Source organism: Alexandromys fortis, unplaced genomic scaffold (genome assembly GCF_014885135.2).
Source record: "Alexandromys fortis isolate MF-2015 unplaced genomic scaffold, M_Fortis_MF-2015_v1.1 scaffold_79, whole genome shotgun sequence".
NCBI classification, from domain to species: domain Eukaryota; kingdom Metazoa; phylum Chordata; class Mammalia; order Rodentia; family Cricetidae; genus Alexandromys; species Alexandromys fortis.
In genome coordinates, this window is record NW_026067964.1 from 3203086 (window position 1) to 3227493 (window position 24408).

General features: G+C 42.0%; 1 protein-coding gene and 1 long non-coding RNA gene across 2 annotated transcripts in view; one reads left to right on the plus strand and one right to left on the minus strand.

The window, feature by feature from the left end:
- LOC126508511 (uncharacterized) overlaps positions 1 to 24408 on the plus strand; it is a 42708-nt gene that overhangs the window by 2549 nt on the left and 15751 nt on the right. The gene's annotated exons all lie outside the window — the stretch shown is intronic.
- Ankrd31 (ankyrin repeat domain 31) overlaps positions 12091 to 24408 on the minus strand; it is a 146143-nt gene continuing 133825 nt past the window's right edge. Inside the window, exons 26-28 of the mRNA XM_050153809.1 lie at positions 21621 to 21723; positions 15002 to 15004; positions 12091 to 12375 (exon numbers count right to left, since the gene is read on the minus strand). Of these exons, the coding sequence (XP_050009766.1) occupies positions 12230 to 12375; positions 15002 to 15004; positions 21621 to 21723 (252 nt within the window). The 3' untranslated portion in view covers positions 12091 to 12229. The remainder of the gene's footprint in view (positions 12376 to 15001; positions 15005 to 21620; positions 21724 to 24408) is intronic.

The window sequence follows — 24408 nt, forward strand, 5'->3', positions numbered from 1 at the left end:
GGGCATAAATGAGGTGCTGGCTGCCCTCAAACAAACGCTGGCTACAGAGGTAGGCCTTGCACTAAGAACATAAATAACCAAGGAAGGAGATACTAAGAGCCAAAGAACTGGGGCCAAATGACAATCTACGGGCCAAATAACAGCTGTGGGACGGCGACTAGGGATACCACCAGGAACCTAATTCTAAGGCTAGAGTAATCCAAGCACATTCTCAAAGAGAAAAAGCAAAACAATCAAGGGAAGCTTACTGATGCACACCTCCAGGGGTAAAGTGTGCCTGGCCGCACCCCATATCTGCAGCACACCCAGAAGTGAGGGGCCGAGGGAACGCAAGCGCTTACCCTACTACACAGAATGGAAGAACTCCATGAGTTACTGCCATAATAGCATGCTGTGGCATCAGAGCGCTTAAGGTCAGGCCCAAAGGTCCCTCCAATGTCCCACACTCCAAAAGGCAGTTGGGATATTCAGAAATGAACTCAGCCTGGACTATAGGAGGATTTCTAGTGATTAGCTAAAGCCCAGTGTTCCCGTCTACCAAAGGAGTCATTCCCTTTACCTCTAGCAAAAGGGATATAGGGCTCTTCAATTCACAGACACACCAAGGTCACTGTAGCCTCCAGGCCCCCATCCCTACTCACTTGTTACCCATTTCTGTGAGAGCCCACGAATGTGAATCTATTCCACCTTGACTGGAGGTCACAGAATTTGCTCTTTCAAAGTTGCTGACAACAGACGTGGCTACCAACAAGAGATCCTGACCTAGGGTGAGGTTAATTAGTATTTTGGGTATAAAGGTGGATTGATTCCACCTGGATCAAAGGTCGGAGAATTCAAGTTTATTCATTATATCATGTTAATGAAGTCTGTTACCGCTCCGTCCCCTTTTGGAGTGAAGTATATTAAGTGTGTGGAAAATAAACGAGGTGGATTCGTATTCACTGAAAGTCCCTCCCGATGCTGTTCTGCCTCTCAGTCTCTCATAGCTCTGTTCCTTTTGCTTAATAATTAGAATTCTCGTGCTCCTACCCTGGAATGTACGAATTCCACCGAGGCTGGTCTTTGACACATTTCACCCTTCTAGTGCAGAGGCTTCCAGCAGCTGCTTCCTTACAACCCTCGCTGCCCTCACTATGCTCGCTGTTCTCAGCTCCTGCTTGTTTTCTCTGTTCTCCATCTCTGGCTGTTCTCCCTTCCCTACACAAAGCCCTGGCCACCTCCAGTCTACTTCTCTCTCTCTCTGCTCTGAACTCTGCCGACGCCTCTGGCTATGCTCTCTTATTTATAATAAAACCCTTATCCATATAGTGGAGTGCTCATGTCGGCAGCTTTTTAACTGCATCCCTTAGCATACATTGCTCCCTGGACTGAAGGTACAGCTCAGCAGCAGAGTACTGGTTAAGTTAGACTCACAGGCCCTGAGTTCATTCTACAGGATAGGGTGGGGCAAGGGATGGGGAAGCACCCTCAATGCTTTGCTCTTTCAGAAAGTTCTGAGAACTGTCAAAGAGAGAAATGCCATCTCTTATAATCAAGGACCTCAAGGCTTGAAGGAGTTGCACAACTTGCCCGGGCTAAGTCACAGACAGGTCCTAGAATTCTTGTGTGATGCCACTCTGGAGACTGCTTCATCAGGAACCCTGCCACACCTCTCTGCCCACACAGGATGATGTTGCTTCCTGGGTTGCTTTCCCAGTACTGACTGTACTGCTCCTGCTCCAAGGAAAAGTCCCTGGAGAAAACACAGACAGCCTCTTAAGTGGTATGAGTTCCAGTCGGGAAAGGGACAAGCCTTCCTAGAGACCTGAGCAGGCTTCACCCGAGTGTACTGAAGAGTCCCCATGGGCCTTTCTGCAGAACTTAAGGAAGTGGGGCTGAAGGCGCACAGAGACAATGGTAAGAAGCTGAGCAGAGAGAGAAGACAAGCACTCACTTTCAGTAGTTCCATGGGATCTTCTGACGGTCCAGAGCACTGTTAGAGAGAGAGAGAACAGTATGTCCTATAATCCAGGATCCCAAGGCCCATAGGAGTCAGCTGACTAGCCCAGGCTGAACACCGGATCAGAGGTGGTGTGAAACAGCCTGGACGATCCTGTTCAGGACCCTCCACTCTGGAAGGATGTGAGCCAGCAGAACTTGGTGTTCACACCCTAGCGTCTAGTCTTACCCAGGGGAAGCAGCACCCACGCAAACAGACCTTGGTGTGACCTTGGTGCAGTTTGAAGATTTTTCGGAGAGTCTGCAACCATGCCAAGCAGCTGTGGCTAAGAGAAAGTCTAGCCTGAGGCTGCGGATCTTGTGTATGGTTTTCTGGGTTTTCCTGGATTTTCTTTTACTTAGCAAGCCAGTGACCTGCTGGGTCCCCTGCAGGCTGTCTTCACAGAAACAGGCAGGTGAGGTTGACATACTTTTGAGTCTGCTGCTAGCCACTGCATTCTTGCTCATGCACTGATTCACTGGTTGTTACGAGAGAATATAGAAATATAAAAGACAGTCCCTAACTTTAAGAAAAACCCCCATTTAATCCAGGAGGCACGAGATAGTTAGACAACATTCTATGTGTGTTTGTAAAAGAATTTGTAAGCAGATTCTGCTTCTCAAAATCAGGCTTTCTTTGGCTGCCTTTTAAAATGATTTTTAAAGTGTTTTTGCCATTCTCCTCCACTCTTTTGTTTTGTCTTGAGACAGGGCATTATGTAGCCCAGGTTGGCCTTGAATTCCTGTTTCCACTTTTGGGATTATAGGTGTTCTATACCATGTCCTGGTTTGATTAGCTTCTTAAGTGATGGCCTCCTTCATCCTTGTATCACCTTGGTCCTTTTTTAATGCTTCCTTCACCTTCAGGGCACATAGGTCAAACTAAGTCTGACCTGAGTGTACCTCTGCAGGGAATTAAGTCAGTACTTACACTGTGAACTGCAGCTTAACCGAGAATGTGAACACCTGGGCATTTGCTTTTGCAAAAAATAGTTGGGTCTCAGCCAACTACAACAGTGAACTATTTAGGCTATATTTAAAAAAGACAAATGCCAAGTTGTGATTGATCCAGGTACTTCTCACTTCTGTTTTCTGCTTGCTGCTTTGTTTCTCTGGCTGGAAGTAAATGTGCACCTGAGGTGGTATGTGGCTTTCTAAAGGATCATTGTTCTTGGTTTGGACCACTGCCTGACTGGATCTAGGTAAGAGGCAATTGATATCTGCAAATCTGACCTAGGCAGGGTGGTTCTCCTCTCTAATCCCAGCACTGGGGAAGCAGAGGCAGACTAACGTTAGTTCAAAGCCAGCCTGAGCCATATGGCAAATTCCAGGCCAGCCTAGGATACAAAGTGAGTTACTATCTCAGGGTTTCTATTGCTGTGATAAAACACCACAGCCATAAGCAACATGGGGATGAGAGGACTTATTTCACCTTACAGCTTGTGGTCCATCATCTGAACAAGTTAGGACAGGAAGGGACTCCAGGTAAGAACTGAAGCAGAGGCCATGGAGGAGTGCTGCTTACTGGCTTGCTCCCCATGGCTTGTTCAGTCTGCTTTCTTACACAGCTTGGGAAACACTGCACAGGGATGGCACCACCCACAATGGACTGAGCCCTCCCACAGCAGTCATAAATCAAGGAAATGTCCCGAAGACTTACTAACTGGCCAATCGGGTGGGGATATTTTCTCATTCGGGGTTCCCTCTTCCCAAATGACTCTAGATTATGTCAAGTTAACAAAACCATAGCCAGCACAGGTACCACATCTCAGGCCCTTTACCTGTACCCCAAACAACGCCTAAGCCAGGCATTTTTGCAATTTCATCTTTTTAAATCTCTATTTTTGAGACAGAGTCTGTGTATACCAGTCTGACCTTTAATATACAATGTGGCTGATGACATTGAACTTCTGATCCTTTTGCCCCCATCTCCTGAATGCAAGGGTCCAAGGCATGTTTCTCTGTTGAAGAGAGAGCAGGGCCCTTTGTTCCATCCTGCCTGGCTAGCTTACACCCAAAATCACCACACAGAAATTGTATTAATTAAATTACTGCCTGGCCCATTGTTTCTAACTTCTTATTGGCTAACTCTCACATCTTGATTCAACCCATTTTTAATAATATGTATGTCACCGTGAGGTCATGGCTTACCAGAAAAGATTCAACATGTCTGACCTGACAGCTCCATAGTGGCTCTCTGCCTGCCTTCTTCCTCCCAGCATTCTGTTCTGTCTACTCTGCCCAACTAAGTGCTTGGCCCTATCAAAAGGCCAAGGCAGTTTCTTTATTCAACCAATGGAAGCAATACAAATACAAAAGGACCTCCTGCACCATATCTCACCCCAAAGAGCTGTGATTTTTTTTGTCTAAGAGATACCAAAAATCAATTGTTTGCTTGTTTCAAGCTTCTTGACATAATACCCACAAGCATATAAACTTTGTCTTGCTCTTGACTCTGTTTCTATAACTTAACACAAGGTTCGGCACATTGTAGATGTGTGCTTAGCAAATGAATGAAATACAAGTTAATCAACTAAAAATGGTTAATACTTGGGTTCCTGTCTTCATCAGAGCGCAGAACAGTGGCCACTAGAGGCCAGGAAGGAGAGGGGAAGGAGGACAGAGGGTTGAGAAACGAAGGCATTCTGCATCTCTCTCCAGAGCCTGGAATAAGGTGGCTACACGCTCACTCAGAAAAGAGAGTGGAGTAAGCCAGAGGTATCTATAGCACAGTTTCCAACCTGGCTGCATGTTATAACCATCTGGGAAGCTTAAGAAACTAATGATACACAGGCTCAGTCTCAAAAATTCTTCTGTACAGGAACAGAATTTCTGTAAAGGAAAAGAATTTGTGTGTGTGTGTGTGTGTGTGTAGTGTGGTATGTGTGTGGTATGTATCATGTGTGGTATGTGTATGGTGTGTGTGTGTATACTTTTTCAGGGCTTTAGGAAGAGGGAAGCCAAGGCACATAATTTAATGTCACCCTCATAAGGACAACCATCCTTGAGCAGTTGCTGTGTGTCTGCTACTGAGGCCTGCTTCCTAAAGACTCCCTGCAGGACCTCTATGGTTCCATTTACAGACACTGAGATAAGGGAGGGTTGCAGGCTCTGTAGCTAGCAACTGCAGAGGCCAGGTGCCAGCCTAGAGGCTGTATTCACACCCAGGTGCCAGTTGGCTTCATCAACCAAAGGCAGGTCTGGAAAGGAGCACTGTCTTAGGATGAAACACTACTACCAAAAGCAAGTTGGGGAGGAAAGGGTTTATTAGGCTCACACTTCCACCTTACTGTTCATCATCAAAGGAAGTCAGGACAGGAACTCAAGCAGGGCAGGAACCTAGAGGCAGGAGCTGATACAGAGGCCATGGAGGGATGTTGCTTACTGGCTTGCTCCCCATATCTTGGTCAGCCTGGTTTCTTATAGAATCCAGGACCACCAGCCCATGCATGGCACCACCCACAATGGGTTTGGTCCTGTCAAACCCAATCACTAATTAAGAAAATGCCCTATAGGCTTGCATACAGCTAGCTCTTATGGCAGCCCTCCCTCCCTCCCTCCCTCCCTCCTTTCCCTTCGGTGATTTGTACACTGGTGATTTGCCTGCATGTATGTCTGTGTGAGGGTGCTAGATTCCCCGGAACTGGACTTACAGACAGTTGTGAGCTGCCATGTGAGCGCTGAGAATTAACCTGGGTCACCTGGAAGAACAATCAGTGCTCTTAACCTCTGAGCCATCTCTCCAGCCCCTGAAGGCATTTTCTTAATTGAGGTTCCCTCCTCTCAGATGACTTTGACTAAGTCAAGCTGACATAAACCTGGCCAGGACAGACACCAAGGAAGAGCTCCTGGAGGAGGTCACATGGCAGAGTTCACAACCTGCTTTCTGTTGTTTGCTGGGCTGTGTACTGCATAGCTCCTTATCCTTTACCAGTGAACTGGCAATGGAACCTGCTTCATGCAGTTAGGGGCTGGGTGGGAAGATGGCCAAGTGGAGTGAGGCACCAAGGCAGAGCTGATGGCACCAATGGGACCAGGAACCAGGCTGAGCATCAGGCCAATGGAATATTTTATCAAAGAAACAGATGCAATGGGAAAGAACAGAAAAACAAGGGTGGGGCAACTACATTGTGGGGCTGGTTGGCTTTGCCCTCTGAATGGATGGAGAGGCTCACCTCAAACCACCCTACTTGGCTTCTAGAGGAAAAGGACACCCGCAATCCCAGTGGCTAGGAGTTCTCTGGGTTTGTACTGTTGAAGAGCATATCTTTTGTGGCACAGAGCTGGTATCTTCTAAATTGGGTTGGCTATTCTTTTTATGTTTTGGCTAAGAACCACCATTCTCTTCAGCTGTATCATTTTATCAGCAGTATATTTCTTTTGGGGACACACACATACAAAGACAATTTCGGCTTGTTCTGTTGGCTCAGTTCACAGCAGTTACTGTATAGACCATGGTACAGGGAACGCCCTGCTGGGCAATGCCAGCTGACTGGCAAGGCTCAACGACCAGCTAGGAACTTGCTTTACCATTTCCCTGCCTTCAGCTCTGAAGGACATGACCCAGATTCCTATCTCAGACAAACTGTCAGACATCATGGAACTTAAAGGTGTCCTGTGGAAACACAAAAAGCTGCTGCTTTGCCACCAACAAGCGCTTTATTGACATTGCAGCATTTTAAGTGTGCACCTACTGGGCTTCCCTCTAAACTCCTGGAAAAGGGGGACTGGGCTACAGCTCATTTGATAAGAGTGTTTGCTTGGCATGCACCCCAGCACCACACAAATGGGGTGCTTTGGCATACCTGTAAGGTCAACATCTGGGAGGTAGAGGGAGGGAGATTTAAGGTCATCCCCAACTACAAGGTGATTTTAAGGCCAGACTACTCGAAAGCAAAACAAAAACTCCTGGTAAAGTAGTACCAAATGAAAGAATATAAACTTACAAGTGCGCTAAGGGATTTCGTAGTTAACCATAGCCCTGCACTTGGGGTTTAATGAAGTCAGGCAAGCTGACTTGGCATGGCCTCCACTCTGATCCTCTTATTTAGGTGGTAAAATAATTAGTATGTGAGAACACAATGGTTTCAGTGGGACGAAATCACAGTTCTTGGCTTTTACGTGTTTAAGGATAAGTTTTCTTGTGTTAAATAGGCTTTAACAAACACCACTAAAGCAACAACAACAACAAAAAAATTAGGACCAGAATCCAAAAATACATGGGAGGTTAAGTGCTGTTAGTTTCCAATAGATAAGAAATCCAGTCTCTTGCAAGCCAGGGCCTATGGGTGCAATCATTCCAAGCAGTAAGACAGAAATTAGTTTGTTCTTATCGAGAACTCTGCAGGACAGGAAAACAAAGAACTTCAAGAGTAGATACCAATGCGCTTGCATTAGAACTGGTCAGCTGGAGTGCTGCACTCCCTTGGCTAACAGTGAGAATCAGTCTGCGCTACCGTGGTGAGCAAATGGACTCCCACAGAATGTGTAGGCAGCAGGAGCCAATGAAAGGACCATCACGAGGGTGACACCATTCCAATAGCCTACTGTGCATTTTGAATTCGGCAACTTTGGTGGAGAGAAAAAACAGACACGGCACATAACGTGAGCTCTGAAGCCAGACTCCGGGGTTTGATTTCTAGTTCTACCTCTTAGAAGCTGCTCTAACTCTTGGCCAAGTGACTTGGTTCTTTCCTCAGTTCACTCATCTTAAAATGAGTGACAGCATTTCCTATCTCATATGGAATGGTGAGGATTATATGCATGAATATATCAAAAGAGCTTGTAATGCCCACTGTATGAATTATTAATGACATATTGGTTCTTATTCCAACCACTTACACCGACCACCAACTACACTTCCTTTCTGACCTCCCCATTGTTTCCTGACCGGCACAGTGGATGATTTGTGCAGCTTTCCCACACCAGGCATGCATTCCTGTCAGCAAATCAAGTACAATCACTTCTCCAGGGAGTGACCTACTGAGGAATGGCTGGTGATTCACTGTGGCTGAGGAAAAGCAATTTTCTAAAAAGATTATATTTGTTTGTGTGTGCACATGTGTGTGTGCATGCCATGAAGGATCACTGTGGCACTCTGTTCTCTCCTTCACCCACTGAGTCTCTAACTCACGTTGCCAGGCTTGTTGGTAAGCACCTGTCTCACCGAGCCATCTTGTCAGACCGTAATACAACTTCCTTGAAATGGCAGTGTTCAGGAGAGCTACTTCCCAAAAGAAGTGCACCGGAAGATACTCGTTTCATTTCAAATGGCAGTTTTCTAACTGTAGCAGCAGAGCCCCTGTGACAGGAGTGTGGAGATCAAATAATGACGGCATTGCTCAACCGAAACACAGCCATTCCCATGTCCCCACACCCTGGCTTGTTGAAATGAAGCTTCCTTACTGCTTAAGCCATTTTTAGTAGGATGTTTTGTTACTGACTTCAAAGTACTGTAACTGACAGGAAGTTCTTAAGTGTCTGCTGTGCTTGAGTTACTTTACAGGAAGCATGAACTAAATACAGTTGTGAACTGGATTCTCAATAAGTTTTTGAAATACTTCAGGGAGACAAACTATGAAAACTCAAACTATAAATAGCAGGCACCAACTATTAAGGGCTTGGATTAAAGATAAACTGACAAGACAATATAGGAGGTCATAAATGAGGAGTGGCCTCATATGTGAACTATATGATGAACTATATGATGACGAACTATACGATGAACTATATAATGAACTATATGACAAACTACATGAACTATACGATGAACTATATGATGAACTATATGACAAACGACATGAACTATATGATGAACTATATGACAAACTATATGAACTATACGATGAACTATATGATGAACTATATGACAAACGACATGAACTATATGATGAACTATATGACAAACGACATGAACTATACGATGAACTATATGACAAACTATATGAACTATACGATGAACTATATAATGAACTATATGACAAACGACATGAACTATATGATGAACTATATGACAAACGACATGAACTATACGATGAACTACATGATGAACTATATGATGAAAGCTATAGATGGGCAGAGGAGAGAAGCACAGGGGAGTGAAGGAAGTCCCAAGTGAATTGTGCTGTTGACACAGGCATGTCCATGTAAAGGACCCCAGAGCCTCAGTACCTTGGAGGGATGGCAAAACCTCCCTGCCATCTGGGAGGCTCAGAAGGAAATGGCAGTGCCTTTCTTGAGGAACCAAGTGTGAGTGTTGGCAGTGTGTACAGAAAATGTCCACCATAGCTTCTTCCCCTCCCCAGACAGTTATGGCCTGAAGACTGCTCCACAACAGAGATCACTCCTACAGAGAAGAGCTAAGCCTGTTCCCTTGATCTGGCTGTCGACTATAACCCTGTCATTGTTCAACTCTATATACTCAACACTCTGAGCTTCTGGGTGCTGAGGCTTTCCCAGCCGAGAGCCCAGACCACCTGACCCAGCTTCTCCATCTGACATCTTTTTTCATTCATTCACCGCCTCAGTTAGATTCAAGTCCCAGGAGCCATGCTGGATGCAGAAGAGAGGGAATGTTCTAGGCAGGGGAAACTCTAAATGAGGGAGAGGGGATTCAGGCTGTATTCATTTCTAGGGTCAACAGTGTGAAAACAGCGTATATGGGGTGACTGAAAACAACAGAAATCCATCTTTCAAAATCGTGGTCTACAGTATCGCTGCTGTCTATTCTGTGCTGGGGCCGCTTGTTCACAGATGGATGCCTATTGCTGTGCTCTTACATCCCTGGTGTCTCTCGAGGAAGACGGATCAGAGCCTGCCTTAATGACTTTATCTGACTTTACCAATCTTCTAAAGGCCCTTTCTACAAACACAAAATTTGAGAAATTGGGGACTAGAGATTTAACACATCAATCTTGAAGGATACAATTCAGTTCAAAACAGGGACCAAAAAAAGATATGTAAGAGTTAGAGATTATTGAGAGATGAAATTAGGATTTGAATTGTTGGCCTAGATTTTGTTGTGAGGTATCTATTGGAGAAGGCCACTTAGCTGTGGGTTCAAGTCAATAGAAAGCCTTTATTAGCTGGCTGGTGACTACACTGGATGTTTGGGACCTGAGTACAGTCTCAGGGTGAGCTTTTAAGCACAAATCCAAATCCTAGATTGACATACTAAGTCATCAAGAACAGTTAGCCAAAAGTGGACTACAGAAGCCAGAAAGCAAGGTCAGTACACTGAGGGACTCTTCCAGAACCATGAACTGTGGTGGATGAGGTCTGCAATTCAGGCAGGTGCTGCTCCTGTGTGCTGGGTTGGTACTAAGGCTGGAGTGGTACTTCCACCACACTGTCAGTGGTGCTAAGGTCTGGGGCTGTTACAGTTTCACTCCTGCAGCAGCAAAGGGGGCAATGTAGATACTCAAGAATTGTTTGTCAGCAGTGTGGTACAAGGCTCAGCAACAGCAAGCAAAACTGGTTAGAACTGCTGCTGTATAAATAGTCTACACTGGTGCTGATGAGGGCTGAAGTGGAGGGAATGGAGGGCTCAGGTCAACGCATCATAAAAACATTTCAAGAGCCATGTTTATTGCATCACTGTACACAATAGCAGGTGCCCAACGGCAGAAGAATGGATAAAGAAAATGTATATAGCCACGATGAAAGTGTTTTCAGCTATAAAGAGCAAAGTTATGCCAATCACAGGTAAATGGAAGTAACTGAAAATAAGGAAATTAAGTTAGTCTCAAAAAGACAAATATGTCTCCTCTCATGAATAGTTCCTATATTTTAAATAGGTAAATAATGTTATGTATATATGAAAGGGGAGGCAAGACTCTCCAGGAAAAAGGGGGATTAATGGGAGAGGGGAAGAGGGAAAAAGAGGAAAGAGGCATATGAAAGGTAGCATACTTAATTTGAATCATATTCTTATATGAAAATACCCTATACAATACAGTACTATGTGCAATGAATACACACAGTGAATTATTAATAGCAGTCTTACAGAAAGAGCACAAAGATCAAGTAGATTGGATCACTGGACAGTCTTCAGGGTACTGTGTATGGCTGAGGGTCAGAAGCTTACGCGTTTCACTGAGAACCCAGAACAGACAGAACAGCTTGTAAATACCCTACCCTGCCCTGCGGTCTCTCAGAAGAGTCACGCAGAGCAGCTCTTGCCAGCCCTGGGTGCAACAGATCCTTCCTGTTCCAAGCTGCCCATATATGTATCCCCAACAGCTCAGAGTCAGTTCTCAACTGCATAATATAAAGATGTTTTCTAAATGTTCTATGCATTTGAAGAAAGACATCCAAAGCCTATACCATATTTCCACAAACATGTTCTATGCATTTGAAGTTAGACATCCAAAGCCTATACCATATTTCCCCAAACATGTTCTGCTCATGAAAAATGTTGAACAATTATTTTATATGTATTGGTGTTTTGTCTACATGCATGCCTGTGCAATGCATGCCCAGTGCCCACAGAAGCCAGAGAGCACTGGATCTCCTGGAACTGGAGCTGGAGAGAAGGCTGTGAGCTGCCACATTGGTACTGGGATTCTGCTGAACCATCTCTCCAGCCTTCTAGTGATTTTTATAGCAATTTCCACTTTTCTACATGAGAGAGAAGCAATTGTATAAGAATGTCAGGCCAAAGCTTATTGGGAGCCAGAGAGAATAAAGGATGAGAATAATTTGGTTACCAAAATAGTAAGGAGTTTGGGGAAACTGATAAAGCTCTTGAGTTCTTCCAAATGCTCATGGCAGTGTAGACGTCAAAGGTGCATCCTTCAGAGACAGTCAGCCCCAGTCAGCACTGGTCAGTTCTGTTCTAAGATTTAGCACTGCCTATACTAATCTTATATAGAACTTAAATTTCCTTCATAATTATATATATATTTTTTGATCTAGAGTTCAGAGTAACTGGGGAAAACAACCCAGGGTCTCTTAGGGGATAATTACCTGTGAACCACTTTTACAAGTATCTTCACTTCCCTCACAAGAACTGTTACTCACGCAGAGGCAGAAGTGCCGAATGCAAAGTTAGTTTTAAGTTTCTGTCAATAAAACTAAAGCAAGAGACTCACCAGTCTTCTTCAGGAATGCCTTTATTTCACTGGCACGAAAGCACTAGCCTGGCCTAGCAGTTTTCTTAACACAGTGAATACACAGCTCCCGCCACACAAGATGGGATGGCTGGCTGCTGATTAGAAGAACAATACGAAATAGGCTACCAAGAACCCAGGTTTCAGAATGGTAGCGTCTTACATTCCACATAGAACTTCCAATGCTGCTCCATTACATGGCTTGGCAGAAGCTCTTGGTCGCTGATTGCAAGTATTTCTTTTATCTGTAGATAATGAGGGAAACTTTGCACTGACTTTCCGGAAGTGCCTGTTAAAACAGGAATCAGAATTAAAACCAGCCTTTCTAGAATCCAGTCAGTCCATACCCGAACATAGTTAATAAGTTTTCTGACCAGGACATTCATCATTCCACTTTCTATACCTGAGACAAACCTATGGGAGGGAGGAAAAGAGGGAGGGAGGAAAGGAGCATGCACTGGTGGGATCAGGGAGAGGAGGGTAAGGAGGAGGAGAGAGCTGTTTGCAGTCTGAAATTATAGCAAAAAAAGCATGAAGGAAACTTTGGAGGGTAGCTGAATAAGGCTTCCTGGCCCTCAATTTCCAATAAGTTGTGAATAAAACAGATGTGAAGACTAAATGAAACTTTGCATATATACTTGTTACTTGGCAGATGACAAACAAAAAATAACTGTTGCCATTATAATGATCACTATTGATTACTGATTAATTAGGCTGTTTCAGAATAGAAGACAGATGACCAATGTTCTAGTCCTTCATCCACCATATATGTGGAGCGTGGTCTCAAGGCAATGATACCACTTCTATAGCTCTTTGATAAGGAAGAGGGTTCTTTTGCCTCTGCCTCTTGAAAGGGTGAAAGATGTTAAACTGGTTGCTCCAATTTCCAGTAGTCTCCGAGTTTGGTTATTTGAGTCACTTATCAATTTCAAATCAAATTCCAAATCAAACAACCCAAAACAAAATAAAGCAAAATAAATGACGGAAAAAATTAAACAAAATAAAAACTAAGGTAGACAGCAACTGAAGCATATAAGATATCTATGACGATGCCTATTTTCTTCTCCATACCCTTATGGACACTGCATAGTATGAATTTTTAAAAGCTATCTCACTCTGGTTATACAAAATAAAATTACTGTTTTCATTGATACCTTCCTGTGGCTAGCATGAGCATCCTTCACACGGATTTAGTGCCCTTTAAAATCTGTAGACCTAGGAAGGTGCCTGCTAAAGTTTCTGTTGGCAGTGGCTGAGGAGATAGCAAACCAGAGTATGTCAGGAATTTAATCTGTATATGGATCAAATTTCTGCTTTAAAACTGTATTCTCTGCTCACTGGGCATGAGTACAATGCTTAGTTAAATCTGGTGTCTCAAGAGGGAGAAACTTGTTGCATGTCTGCTAACAAGAGACTTGCTGCAGCTCTATATACAAGAACAGTTCCAGAGACTCTGTCTCGTGCTCTCATTCTATGGGCACTAAAATAAAGGGGGTTTTATTTGTTTATTTTGGGATGAGATCTCATTATACTGCTCAGGCTGGTCTTGAACTTATGGGAGAAACAGGGATCTATTGGCACACCAAACTTGGGGATTCCTGTATGTGGCTTTAAAGGGGCAGAGCAGCAAGGCCCCAGCTGAAAGAGCACATACTGATGCCGATGCACAATACCCTACGACCTCAGGCCAAGACTCCTTTATTGACTCAAGCTCTTTACAACTGGCCCAACTCTTAATTATAACATCCTTTAAAAAACCCAGTGTTCAGACAGGCCCACTGCTTCAATTTCCAGTGTAAGGTTTTTTGTAATATGTGAAATTAGCCAACATAATTTGCTGTGTCTAAACTAGTATTTTCTCTGTTTACAGTGTTGTGGTTTGGACATGAAATGTTCTCCACAGGCTCTTATTTTGAATAGTTGGTCACTAGCTGACAGTGCTAATTTGGGAGGTCATGGAAACTTGAGTGGGTAGAGCCCTGGTGATGAAGTAGTTCACTGAAGGAAGGTCCTGGAGCACATGTTACCCCTGGCTACCTCCTCTCCTGCTTTCTGATTCCTGGTCAGCTATGAAGGGGACATTTTGAAACCATCGTGTCTTTCTAAAGCACATGGAACTAAGCAACCATGGACTTTGAAACTATGAGTGGAAAGAAAGCTCGCTCCTCCCCAGCTGTTTCTTCCAGGCATTTCACTTCAGTGACATTAAAAGTGAAAGGTGTATTTTGCTACCTTAAGAACCCTTTTGGCAGAAACTATTGGTTCGTTCCTTTTTGGCTTTTTCTTCCGCCAGCTGAAAGAATGCTGGCTAATACGTTATATGGGAAACTTTCCTGGCAGCTATGTGTGGAATTTGATTAAATCCTGGCCGATGAAGTGTATGCCATAGTTCTGGGTTAGACTTTTGGCACAGTTCCTTAAGGCTGCCTCCTAATGTCTAGAGTTCAGATGTGATGGCTCCAGTTGAGCTAAGAACATAGTAAAGACGACAGAGCAGAAATGGTGACTGTGTTGCCATTATTCTTGCTGTACATTGCCAATATACAAACTTCCCTCTGACAGAACTGTATATATTTTGTGTGTGTGGTGGGGGGCAGGGCATGCAGAAGCCACAGAGCACACATGGGGACCATTTCTGGGAGTTAGCTCTCTCCTTCTACCCTGTGGGTGTCAGAGATTGAACTCAACTAGTCAGGCTTAGCAGAAAGTACTATCTGGTGAGCCATCACACCAACCAAAAAAAAATTCCCCTGCCCACTGCCAGTTATATTTTTTCTTTTCCGAAAAAACAATGCATATGTAGTTTTGAATGCCTATTTTGAAACAGTCTTTTGAAAAGTAAGTAGTCAGAAACACAGTTCCAGAATTAAGATTTCTTCTGGGACTCCAGTTCGGGCTTGTTCCTATCCTAACACCTGCTGTTTTCTGGGATTTTGTTGCTGAGTTTTCAGCTTTAAAAAAACCTTTTTATGGAAAAAAGTTTCATACAGTATTTTGGTCATGTTTACCCCTTTCCTAATTCCTTCCATGTCTTCCTCAACTCTCTAATCACCCAAATTTATGTTCTTTTTTCTCTTTAGAAAAAAAAAGAACAAAAACAAAATGACAAAGCCCCAAGAAACACACACAATCCCTGCAAACCACACAAATGAAGATAAACATAAACAAAAAAGTGTTCAAACAGAGAAAAATGAAACAAAAAGTCCACAAAAATAAGACTGAGTTCATTTTGTATTGGCACAAAAAAGTGTTCAAACAGAGAAAAATGAAACAAAAAGTCCACAAAAATAAGACTGAGTTCATTTTGTATTGGCCAACTACTCCTGAGCATGGGTCTGCCCTGAAGTGGTTAACTACTCAGTGAGACTCCATCGGTAAAAAAGGTAAAAAGCACCCCATCTGGTGGAAGTCCACGTCTGCTTCCCCCTCTCAGTGCTGGGACCCGTCTGGTGGAAGTCCACATCCACTTCTCCTCAGTGCTGGGACTCCGTCTGGCTTGAACCTGTATGGGTCCCGTGAGTGAGGTGCTGCCATAGTCTCTGTGAGACCGAGTGCTCCCAAGTTTCTCACTCTCTGCACATTATCTAGTGATGGATCTCTGTGTCAGCTCCTATCTCCTGAAAGAAGGTTCTCTGACGAGGGCCAAGAGAAGCACTGGTTTATGAATATAGGATATGATGTCAGGAGTAATTTTATCACCATATTCCTTTAGCAGAATAATATTTTGGGTTTCCTCTAGGTCCATGACCTACCTAGTCTCATGTCCATGGTCACGTTAGCACTGTCAGGTATAGGTTCCACCTCATCAAGTGGGCCTTAAATCCAACCAGAAAGTTGTTGGTAGCGCCCATACTATTACACCAGTTTATCTTGCAAGCAGGTCACTGTTGCAGGTTGCAGGGACTGTAGCTGGGAGACACTGTTAATTACTTTTCTCCTCTGGCAATGTGCAGAGTACCTTCCAGGATCATGAATGCTAGTCAACAGGGCTGAGGTTTCTAGTCAGGGACCGCATCAACTTTATCGTGTTCTGCACATCGTTTAGTTTCAGGTCTTTGTGTTAGCTTTCATCTATGGCTAGAAGCTTCTCTGATGAGGGCTGAGGAAGGTTCTGATCTAGGAGTATAGCAGCCTTACTATGCTTGGGGGTTTCCATGGATATCCTATGTTTGACTCAAGATATAACCCATTATTAAATAAAAAAGAAAACACTCCCTTCTTATCTTATGTCTGTGCGAGGGACAAATTATCAAGAAGTGTTAGTGAAGGATTAAAGAAGAAATTCTGTCTCTGAGAGAATTTTTGTGAATAAAGAGAGGAAGTTAGGACCCTGAGAAGGGATTCAATCCCTTCTTGAGTCAGATGTTGAATATTTTTGTAGTGATGACCACAACATTTGCACTGATAGCTGAATTGAGGCAATCATTTAGTTGATAGGTAGAAACACCTTGTCCTTTAATTTTCATTGTTACTGAGCTATAATTCTTAACAGGACTGTTGCCGTCTGAGGCCTATAAACAAACAGTAGCACATGCAAGTGAACGCTTAAAACTCTTGTCATGCTCCCTTTCCAACAAGGACTGTGCAGGCAAGGGCCTGTTACGTCCATGAATGGGGTGGGGAGAAATAAATCTTCCTCAGGGAACAGTACCAGATGCTATCTATTCCACAAGTATATTCAAACTGAATTGCTAGGTTCACTAACTAGGCAAAATAATATAAAGGCAACTTTCATGTTAACTAGTTACCAGAATTAGTAAGTACTTCAGCAGATACGCTAATTTGGTTAGGTTAATGTAATTTTTATTTTTGGCTTTTTCCCCACATGTTTTAATTTTTTTCACTTAATAGAACAAAAATAAAAATAATCAGATTTTTTTTCCCACCTCAGCTTACCTCTGAAATCTCACTAATCTATCAGTCCTTTTCAATTAACCTAGTTTACCTCTCTAGTTCTTAGACTTATTATCTGTATAGCAGGCCCCAAGTTCATATTTGCATAGGGTGAAGTTTAACTCAGACTTCCAGGACTTGGTCTTATGAGCTAAGCACTACACTGCATTAGGATTTTGGAATGAAACTTGACTTAGTCTGGTTCTAAATGGAAAACACTGTATTAGACCTACAGATGTATTTCATTCTAATGAGCTCTATTTACTCCCAGCACTTTTGATATTTTGACTTTTGTTATTTTTCCCTCATATCAACTGACCAACTGTCTGACAGCAACTCGATAGCTCTTGTAGTTTGACTCTTGAACATCTTCCACAGGCCTCTATGTTGACAGTTCGACTCTGCGTAATGGTGTTGAGAGGTGGTGGTGAAACCTCTGAAAAGTGGGGCCTACCTAAAAGTAAGGTTCCTAGGATACTGAAGACATGCCCCTGGATCCAGCAGGACCATACCTCCTCTCTCTTTTGCTTCTTGGCCAAGCTAGCCATGAGGTAAAAGGGGTTACCCCATGTTCCTGCTATAGCATAACTACCTTTTCACAGGCCTAAAGTAACTGGTTAAATCACTGGCCACTAGTGGTTAACTCAATATTAGCTCTTCTCTTTCATAAAGCCCGAAGATAGAGTTGAAGGCTCTAAGTTTCCAATCAAAGCTTGGTCTCTCTGAAGATCAGCTCCCCTCTTGAAGCTATCCAGGAACCAGTCACGATCCATCTCAGAAAAAGACATTACCATCATCCTTTTCATTTGGGAAATTCCAAAGGCTTAAGGAGTTCTGCACCAGGAACCAGAGACAAACCAAATTCTCCCATGACAAATGTAATTTCTATCACTGACAAATGATCAACAATTATTTCAACAGGTCGCAGGATGCTTGGTGTTCACTGTGAACTTGACAGGATAAAGAGAGAGATTGGAGTAATTGATTTGAAATGTAAATTGTTTAGGTTTTTGTCCATTTGATCAAATAGAAAAAAGAAACTCAGAATTACTATAAAGAAGTAAGAGATTTAATATATATACTTCTCAGAGGCCTGTAGACAAGGCAAACCTTCATGTTTGTTCTCTCTCTCTCTCTCTCTCTCTCTCTCTCTCTCTCTCTCTCTGTCTCTCTCTCCAACTTACGAGTTAGGCTCAAGTAGTGTTAATCATGATGTCTGAGTGAGAAACTATGATTAAAACAATGAAAAATAATTCAGAGTTGTAAATAAGAGCCGGAATAAACAACCTTGGTACTGCTGCTAGGTACTAATCTTCCTTGAGGCTTTGGTTCTTAACCACACGAAGCAGGAACTCCCCTGACTGTATCAGCTCTCTCACAGACACTTACAGAGAAAGAAAGAAAACCAGCAGCACTGGCATGAATCTGTCTTCTCGAGTCGTTTTTGATAACCTTACCAGTAGATCAATGATCATTTTGTTATAATCTGGAAAAGCATGTTATGATTTTTTTCCTGGAAAAGCACATTGTTTCTAAGAGACAAACAAGACATCAGGACTCTATAATACATAATTAGTATGTTAAAGTGATGGCTTCTAAAACATCTCAATGTTCTTTCTCTTTCCTATATATGATTAGCTTAATGTTGATGTATTTTGAGTATCTCAGTACTATACCGACAGGAAACACAAATACATAAAATGGGCCTGCACTTTTTGAGACAGGATCTCACTCCATAGCACAGTCTGGTTTGGAGTTTGCAATCCTCCTGCCTTGGCCTCCTGTGTGCTAGAATTATAAGTTTGCACCACATTCCGTATGGCTTCAAGAAAGTCTTAAGATGGCCAGATTAAAAATTTAGAATCTTATTATTTCCATGATTTAAGATTCTCTTGATACAAGTCAAATGATACATACATATATGCACACATGCATGCATACATACATTAAGGAAGATGCTGTGTGTTCTGTAAAATGTTATAGATGTCATCTGATTGTTTTACATTTAAGAAACAATGATGAACGAAGCTGAAAAGACTTCTCATGAAGAGGAAGAGAGGGAATACAACAGTGAATGTGTGCTCTCTAATTTCTGACTGAAAAGATAGGAAGGACCATTACCTATACCACCCACAATTAGAGGCAGAAAGAGAAGATACTAACTCTGCTGGCAGGATGGGCCAGTAGGTAAAGGACCAGTGTTGATCCTCTGAACCACATGGTTGATGAAGGAACTGACTGCTGCTAGCTGTCCATTGACCTCCACATGCACACCATGGCATGCTTGTTATGTGCACAAGTGCACACACACACACACACACACACACACACACACACACTGAGAGAGAATAAATAAATGTTTTAAAAGAGATAATAGTAACTAAGATTCCATTTACCATTTGTTGAATTCCTTCAAATTCTATTATAGTCTTTGAGATCTTGACATGCTTACTTATTAAGATCATCCAACTAAATCCTGTTTTAACGAAGAGTTCTTTGGATCATATTCATGCTTACATTCATCTATTCATACATTCAATGAATATTAGTTAAGAGATATTTATTGGAAGCTAAGGTGTGGTAAACATTGGGGAGTATATGAAATAAGAGCCTATAAAAATCTTTTTGAACTCAAAGACTTCTTCAATTTCTCAGAAGGATAAAAGCTAGGCAATCAGCAATGATTGATAATAAGAATGACAGGCATAAGGTCTGACACTCTATTTGCAATGTTTTAAGGTCTATATACACTACTTATAAAAGATGATGAAAACAGTCTCTTCCCTTCTTCCAGATTTTATTTTCTTAAACAGCAATTTGTCTTTTATACTGAGTCATTGAAGCAATACACTTCTATAATAGTTTTTGTAGCTTAGAAATTGCTTTGGTCAAACCTAAATACATGATCATCTGTTGTGGAATGTTCTTTTAAGATGTGATACATTTGTTTATGCTGTGGAATATCTGTTTAATGATGCAAAGATGTGTTGCATTCTTTTATGTTGCACTGTTTAACTCTGTGAAGCTGTGATTCTTTGTCTGCCTAATGCACCTGATGGTCTAATAAAGAGCTAAACGGCCAACAGCGAGGCAGGAGAGAATGATAGGTGGGGCTGGCAGGCAGAGAGAACAAACATAAGGAGAAATCTGAGGGAAGAAGAAGAAAGAGATATCAAGTAGCAAGAACAGAAGGGGCCAGCCACCCAGTCAGCCAGCGAGTAAAAGTGAAAGAGTAAGACACACAGAAGTAAGGAAAGGTAAAAGCCCAGGGGCAAAAGATAGATGGGATAATTTAAGTTAAGAAAAGCTGGTTTGAGCCGGGTGGTGGTGGCGCACGACTTTAATCCCAGCACTTGGGAGGCAGAGGCAGGCGGATCTCTGTGAGTTCGAGACCAGCCTGGTTTACAGAGCTAGTTCCAGGACAGGCTCCAAAACCACAGAGAAACCCCTGTCTCAAAAAACCAAAAAAAAAAAAAAAAAAAAAGAAAGAAAGAAAGAAAAGCTGGTTTGGAATAAGCCAAGCTAAGATTGGGCATTTATAAGAAAGAATAAGACTGCATGTGTGATTTATTTGGGGGCTGGTTGCTGTTTTCTCCTCCCCCCCAAAAAAAACCCAAAAGAGTAAGAAGAGCAAAACAACCACCAACAGCTGTTCTAGCTGTAAGAGGTGTAAAATGCTCTTTCTACTTCCCCTTTTTCCTCATTTCTCCAAAAAAAAAAAAAAAAAAAAAAAACCACTCTGAAGAATGGTCACTGGAAAGATAAGAGAACAGATTTTGGAGAGAAATATTCTCTCTTGAATGTTTCTCTTGCAGTTGGGTTAAAGCATTTTATATATATTTTTTAACTTAAACTGTCAGGTATAAAATAGGGACACAAACATCCTAACCATGGGAGAGGGTTGAAGGGGATGGGAGGGGAGAGGAAAGGAGGGAAGCAGAGAAAAATGTATAGCTCAATAAAATCAATAAAAAAAGAAAATTGAAATGCAACTCCAACAGCAGCCTATGGTATCTATTAAGGGTCTATCTGTGAATTTACAGGCTCATATCAAGCAGAGAGAAGTTGGATGCCCTGCTGGTACATCTACAGCTTTCAAATTAGCACACACATTTCTGAAGTATCCGAAGTAAAGAAAAATCAGGATTTTTGGAAAGAAATTAATAGTAAGAAATTGTTTATATTCTAAGAAATAGGGGAACAAATGAGAAGCAGATGGCCGTCATGATATAAACAAAAATATACATCCAGGTTAGAAAGTGGGAGGAGAAAGGTTTGCTGGACTTCCCTAGACATAGCTGTGGGTGTGATGTGCATTATAAAAATGACTGGAGAAGATGTCACGCCACGGTGCATTAGTCCACTTTATAAACATTTAGAAGAGCACATCCATTCATGGGAAGCAGCTCCTAGGGATGGGCGATGTGGAGGATGGGGAGTGACTGCTGACTTGGAAGAGGAGTCTTTGGAGACCACCACAGTGTTCTGAAACTACACAGAGGCAGTGGTTGGTCGCACTGTGAATATACTAAGTACCATTTGATTTTTACATTAAAATTGGGGAGAAAGAAGTAGGACTTCTCCTGTCAGTTTGGATACTCGCATGCCACAACTACAAAATAGGTACTGGGCTACATGTACCTGGGAGGCAAGGCTGCTGCTGCTGAGGTGTGTTACATGGCTCTGGAGGAACAGGCTCTTCTTCAGAAACATACTTCAAAAGCTCCTTTCCAAGGTATGTTACCTGTGGAGTTGAAAATGGAATTTAAAAATCATATATTCTATAAGAGGCAAATATACTTATTTAATGAAAAAGTGTGATTTTTTGTAAACTATTTATTGTTTCATAATATCACAGATCACAGCCATGTCTAACCCGCCCCCTTTATTTTTATGAAAATATTTTGTTGGGATATAGTTCTCACTCATCTGCTTAACATCTCTGGCTTCTTTGGAGCAGCTAGGAGAGAGTTAAGCTCTTGTGGCAGAAATCATGTGTCGGTGAAGCCTGACTATCATCACTATCTGCTCCTGTACAGAAAAAAGTCTGTCAACCTTTGTTGACCACCAATTCTCTCATCACTCACGAATGTACAGCAGCCAGTAATCTAGTACCCACTGCTTTATAACCTAAAAATGATCATTATAATAAAACCAAACCATGAAACTGATGGAAGTTTTCAAGAAATGAGATAGCTAATTGATCACATTAATAACATTTAGGTCTATATGTACTTTTAAAAAGGTGCTTGTGAATTTAGCTATTATTGACCTCCAGAGCAGTAAGACAAGAAATCTGTTCTGTTAAGTTCCCATACTTTTGATAACTTGTTACAATAGCAAAAGAAAATTGATAAAAGGCCAATACTTTCATTCATAGAATGTAATTTCAACCTAGAAATATGTCCATAATCAATAAAAAATATATCATTAAAAAAATTAACGTGTTATCAACTTAAAAGCTCAGGGCTTTAAAATATCTGTGTGTAAAAGGAAGGGCAGAGGCAGACTCATGCATATCTATCTACTCTCAGCTAGGACACTCTTATAATTCACTCCCAGAGGGTAGGTTCATGTGGACAGTGTGTCAGGTTTCAATATGAACATTCTTCTCTCTAAGCACATTTTTGAAACTTCTAAACTTAAGAATGATACCCACATCGGCCTTATATAACTTCTGTGCTCCTGTTTCTGTCACAGCAACCATTTCATTTAAATGAGCTAATGTGTCTTGCTTCCATTCAATCATGAGCTTTTTGAGGACATGGTCTGTGCCATATGCATTTTTATACCCTTAGATGTCACATAGTGCTGGCTGTTATGGAATGAAAGACGCTTAAGTTTCAATTCTTAAGAATGGCTCTTAAATCTGTATCTCAGTTTGTTTTTAAAGAATTATATGCAGCTTATTAAGTTAGGATTGAAAGAGATAATATCCAGCAAACATTTGACATGGTTGCTTGTATATCCTGAGTGCTCAATAATTATTCTTATTAAATTATAAAATAATAATTCTTATTAAATTGAACAGAGTGACCCACAGGTAGATCTGTAAGGTGAAGGGACCCTGTGGGCTCAACTCATAGAGCTAAGTCTGAAGGTGAAAATGGGACATATTGGACCTCTCCAGGGTGCCAACCCCTTCTTTCTTGTCACAGAGTGAACAGGTCCTTAATTATCCATCAGTTTTCAAAGAAGCAATATTAGAAACAATGGATCTTATATTTTTAATGTCCTGGAAATGTCCAACATACTTTACACTCACCAAAGAGCAGGCTGAGTATGTTTGCTCTTGCACCTCAGACGAAACCACCATTTCTACCAGAAGTGCTGGGTAATGCTAAGGTGGTAGCTAATGTGAAGTGGCAAACACAAATGCTGCAAGTGATTAAAACATGCAAAACCCCACAGCTTTATACACGGAACTAAATAATAGTGGAAAAAATAGTGCATACTTAAAATCCCAGGACTTGAGAGGCAGAGGAGGAGGATCACTGTCAAGTTCAAAGACAGTCTGCCCTACATGTGAATTCCAGTCTAGTCTATGCTGCACAGTGAGGGCCTACCTCAACAAACAAAACCCCAAAATGGAAACAATCAAAAAATACACTAAATTAAAAACCTATTTTTTTTAAATTAAGACTTTCATTTTATAGATGTTAAGTAAATTAAATCTTGTAGTTAGTTTCTCAAAAATTTCTGACAGGATATAGTGTAAGTGGAGACAGAACTGATACGTGTACTTCTCAGATTCAACAGCTGATTTGTCTCTAAAAAAAGACTTGTGTATGACGGGCAGGTCCTTAGCTTAAGGCACACTGCACAGTCGGTGCGAAGCCAGGAGGGACTGGTTTTGCATAGCTACATCTCTGGCCATGTAGCCAGAGCAGGAGTTTCATCACTGCACCACTGCCTCTGCCAAAAGGGAGATGGAATCTGAAGCAACCTGGAAACCAGGGACTTTCTTCTACCTGAAATCCTGGGGTAAGATCTAATCGATTGTAATTTTATTACTTAGAGTACATCTTAGGGGGTTTCTTCTGGGGACTCTGGGTTTTGCCTTACACAGTAAAATTTCATTTTTAGATTTTTTAACTATATAACCACTGTTCTTAATTCAAAACTCTTGTCACAAAATTATACTATGTAAATGGAAGATAAAACTTAATGTGACTTGTGTTTTGTACCCAAAAATATCTTCAATAACATTAGCCTGCATTTTGAAATCTAGCTATGGGTCACAGGCTATTCTCAAACATTTCTAATATCTAGTTCATTTAATCCTTATAGAAAACCTATGAGGCTGTACAATGGATTAAATGCTTGCAAGCTTTGCCTGGAAGCACTTTCAGTGTCTCATAGAAAGCTGGGTAATCACTAGGCTTTCTCCCTCCTTCCCTCCCTCCCTCCCTCCCTCCCTCCCTCCCTC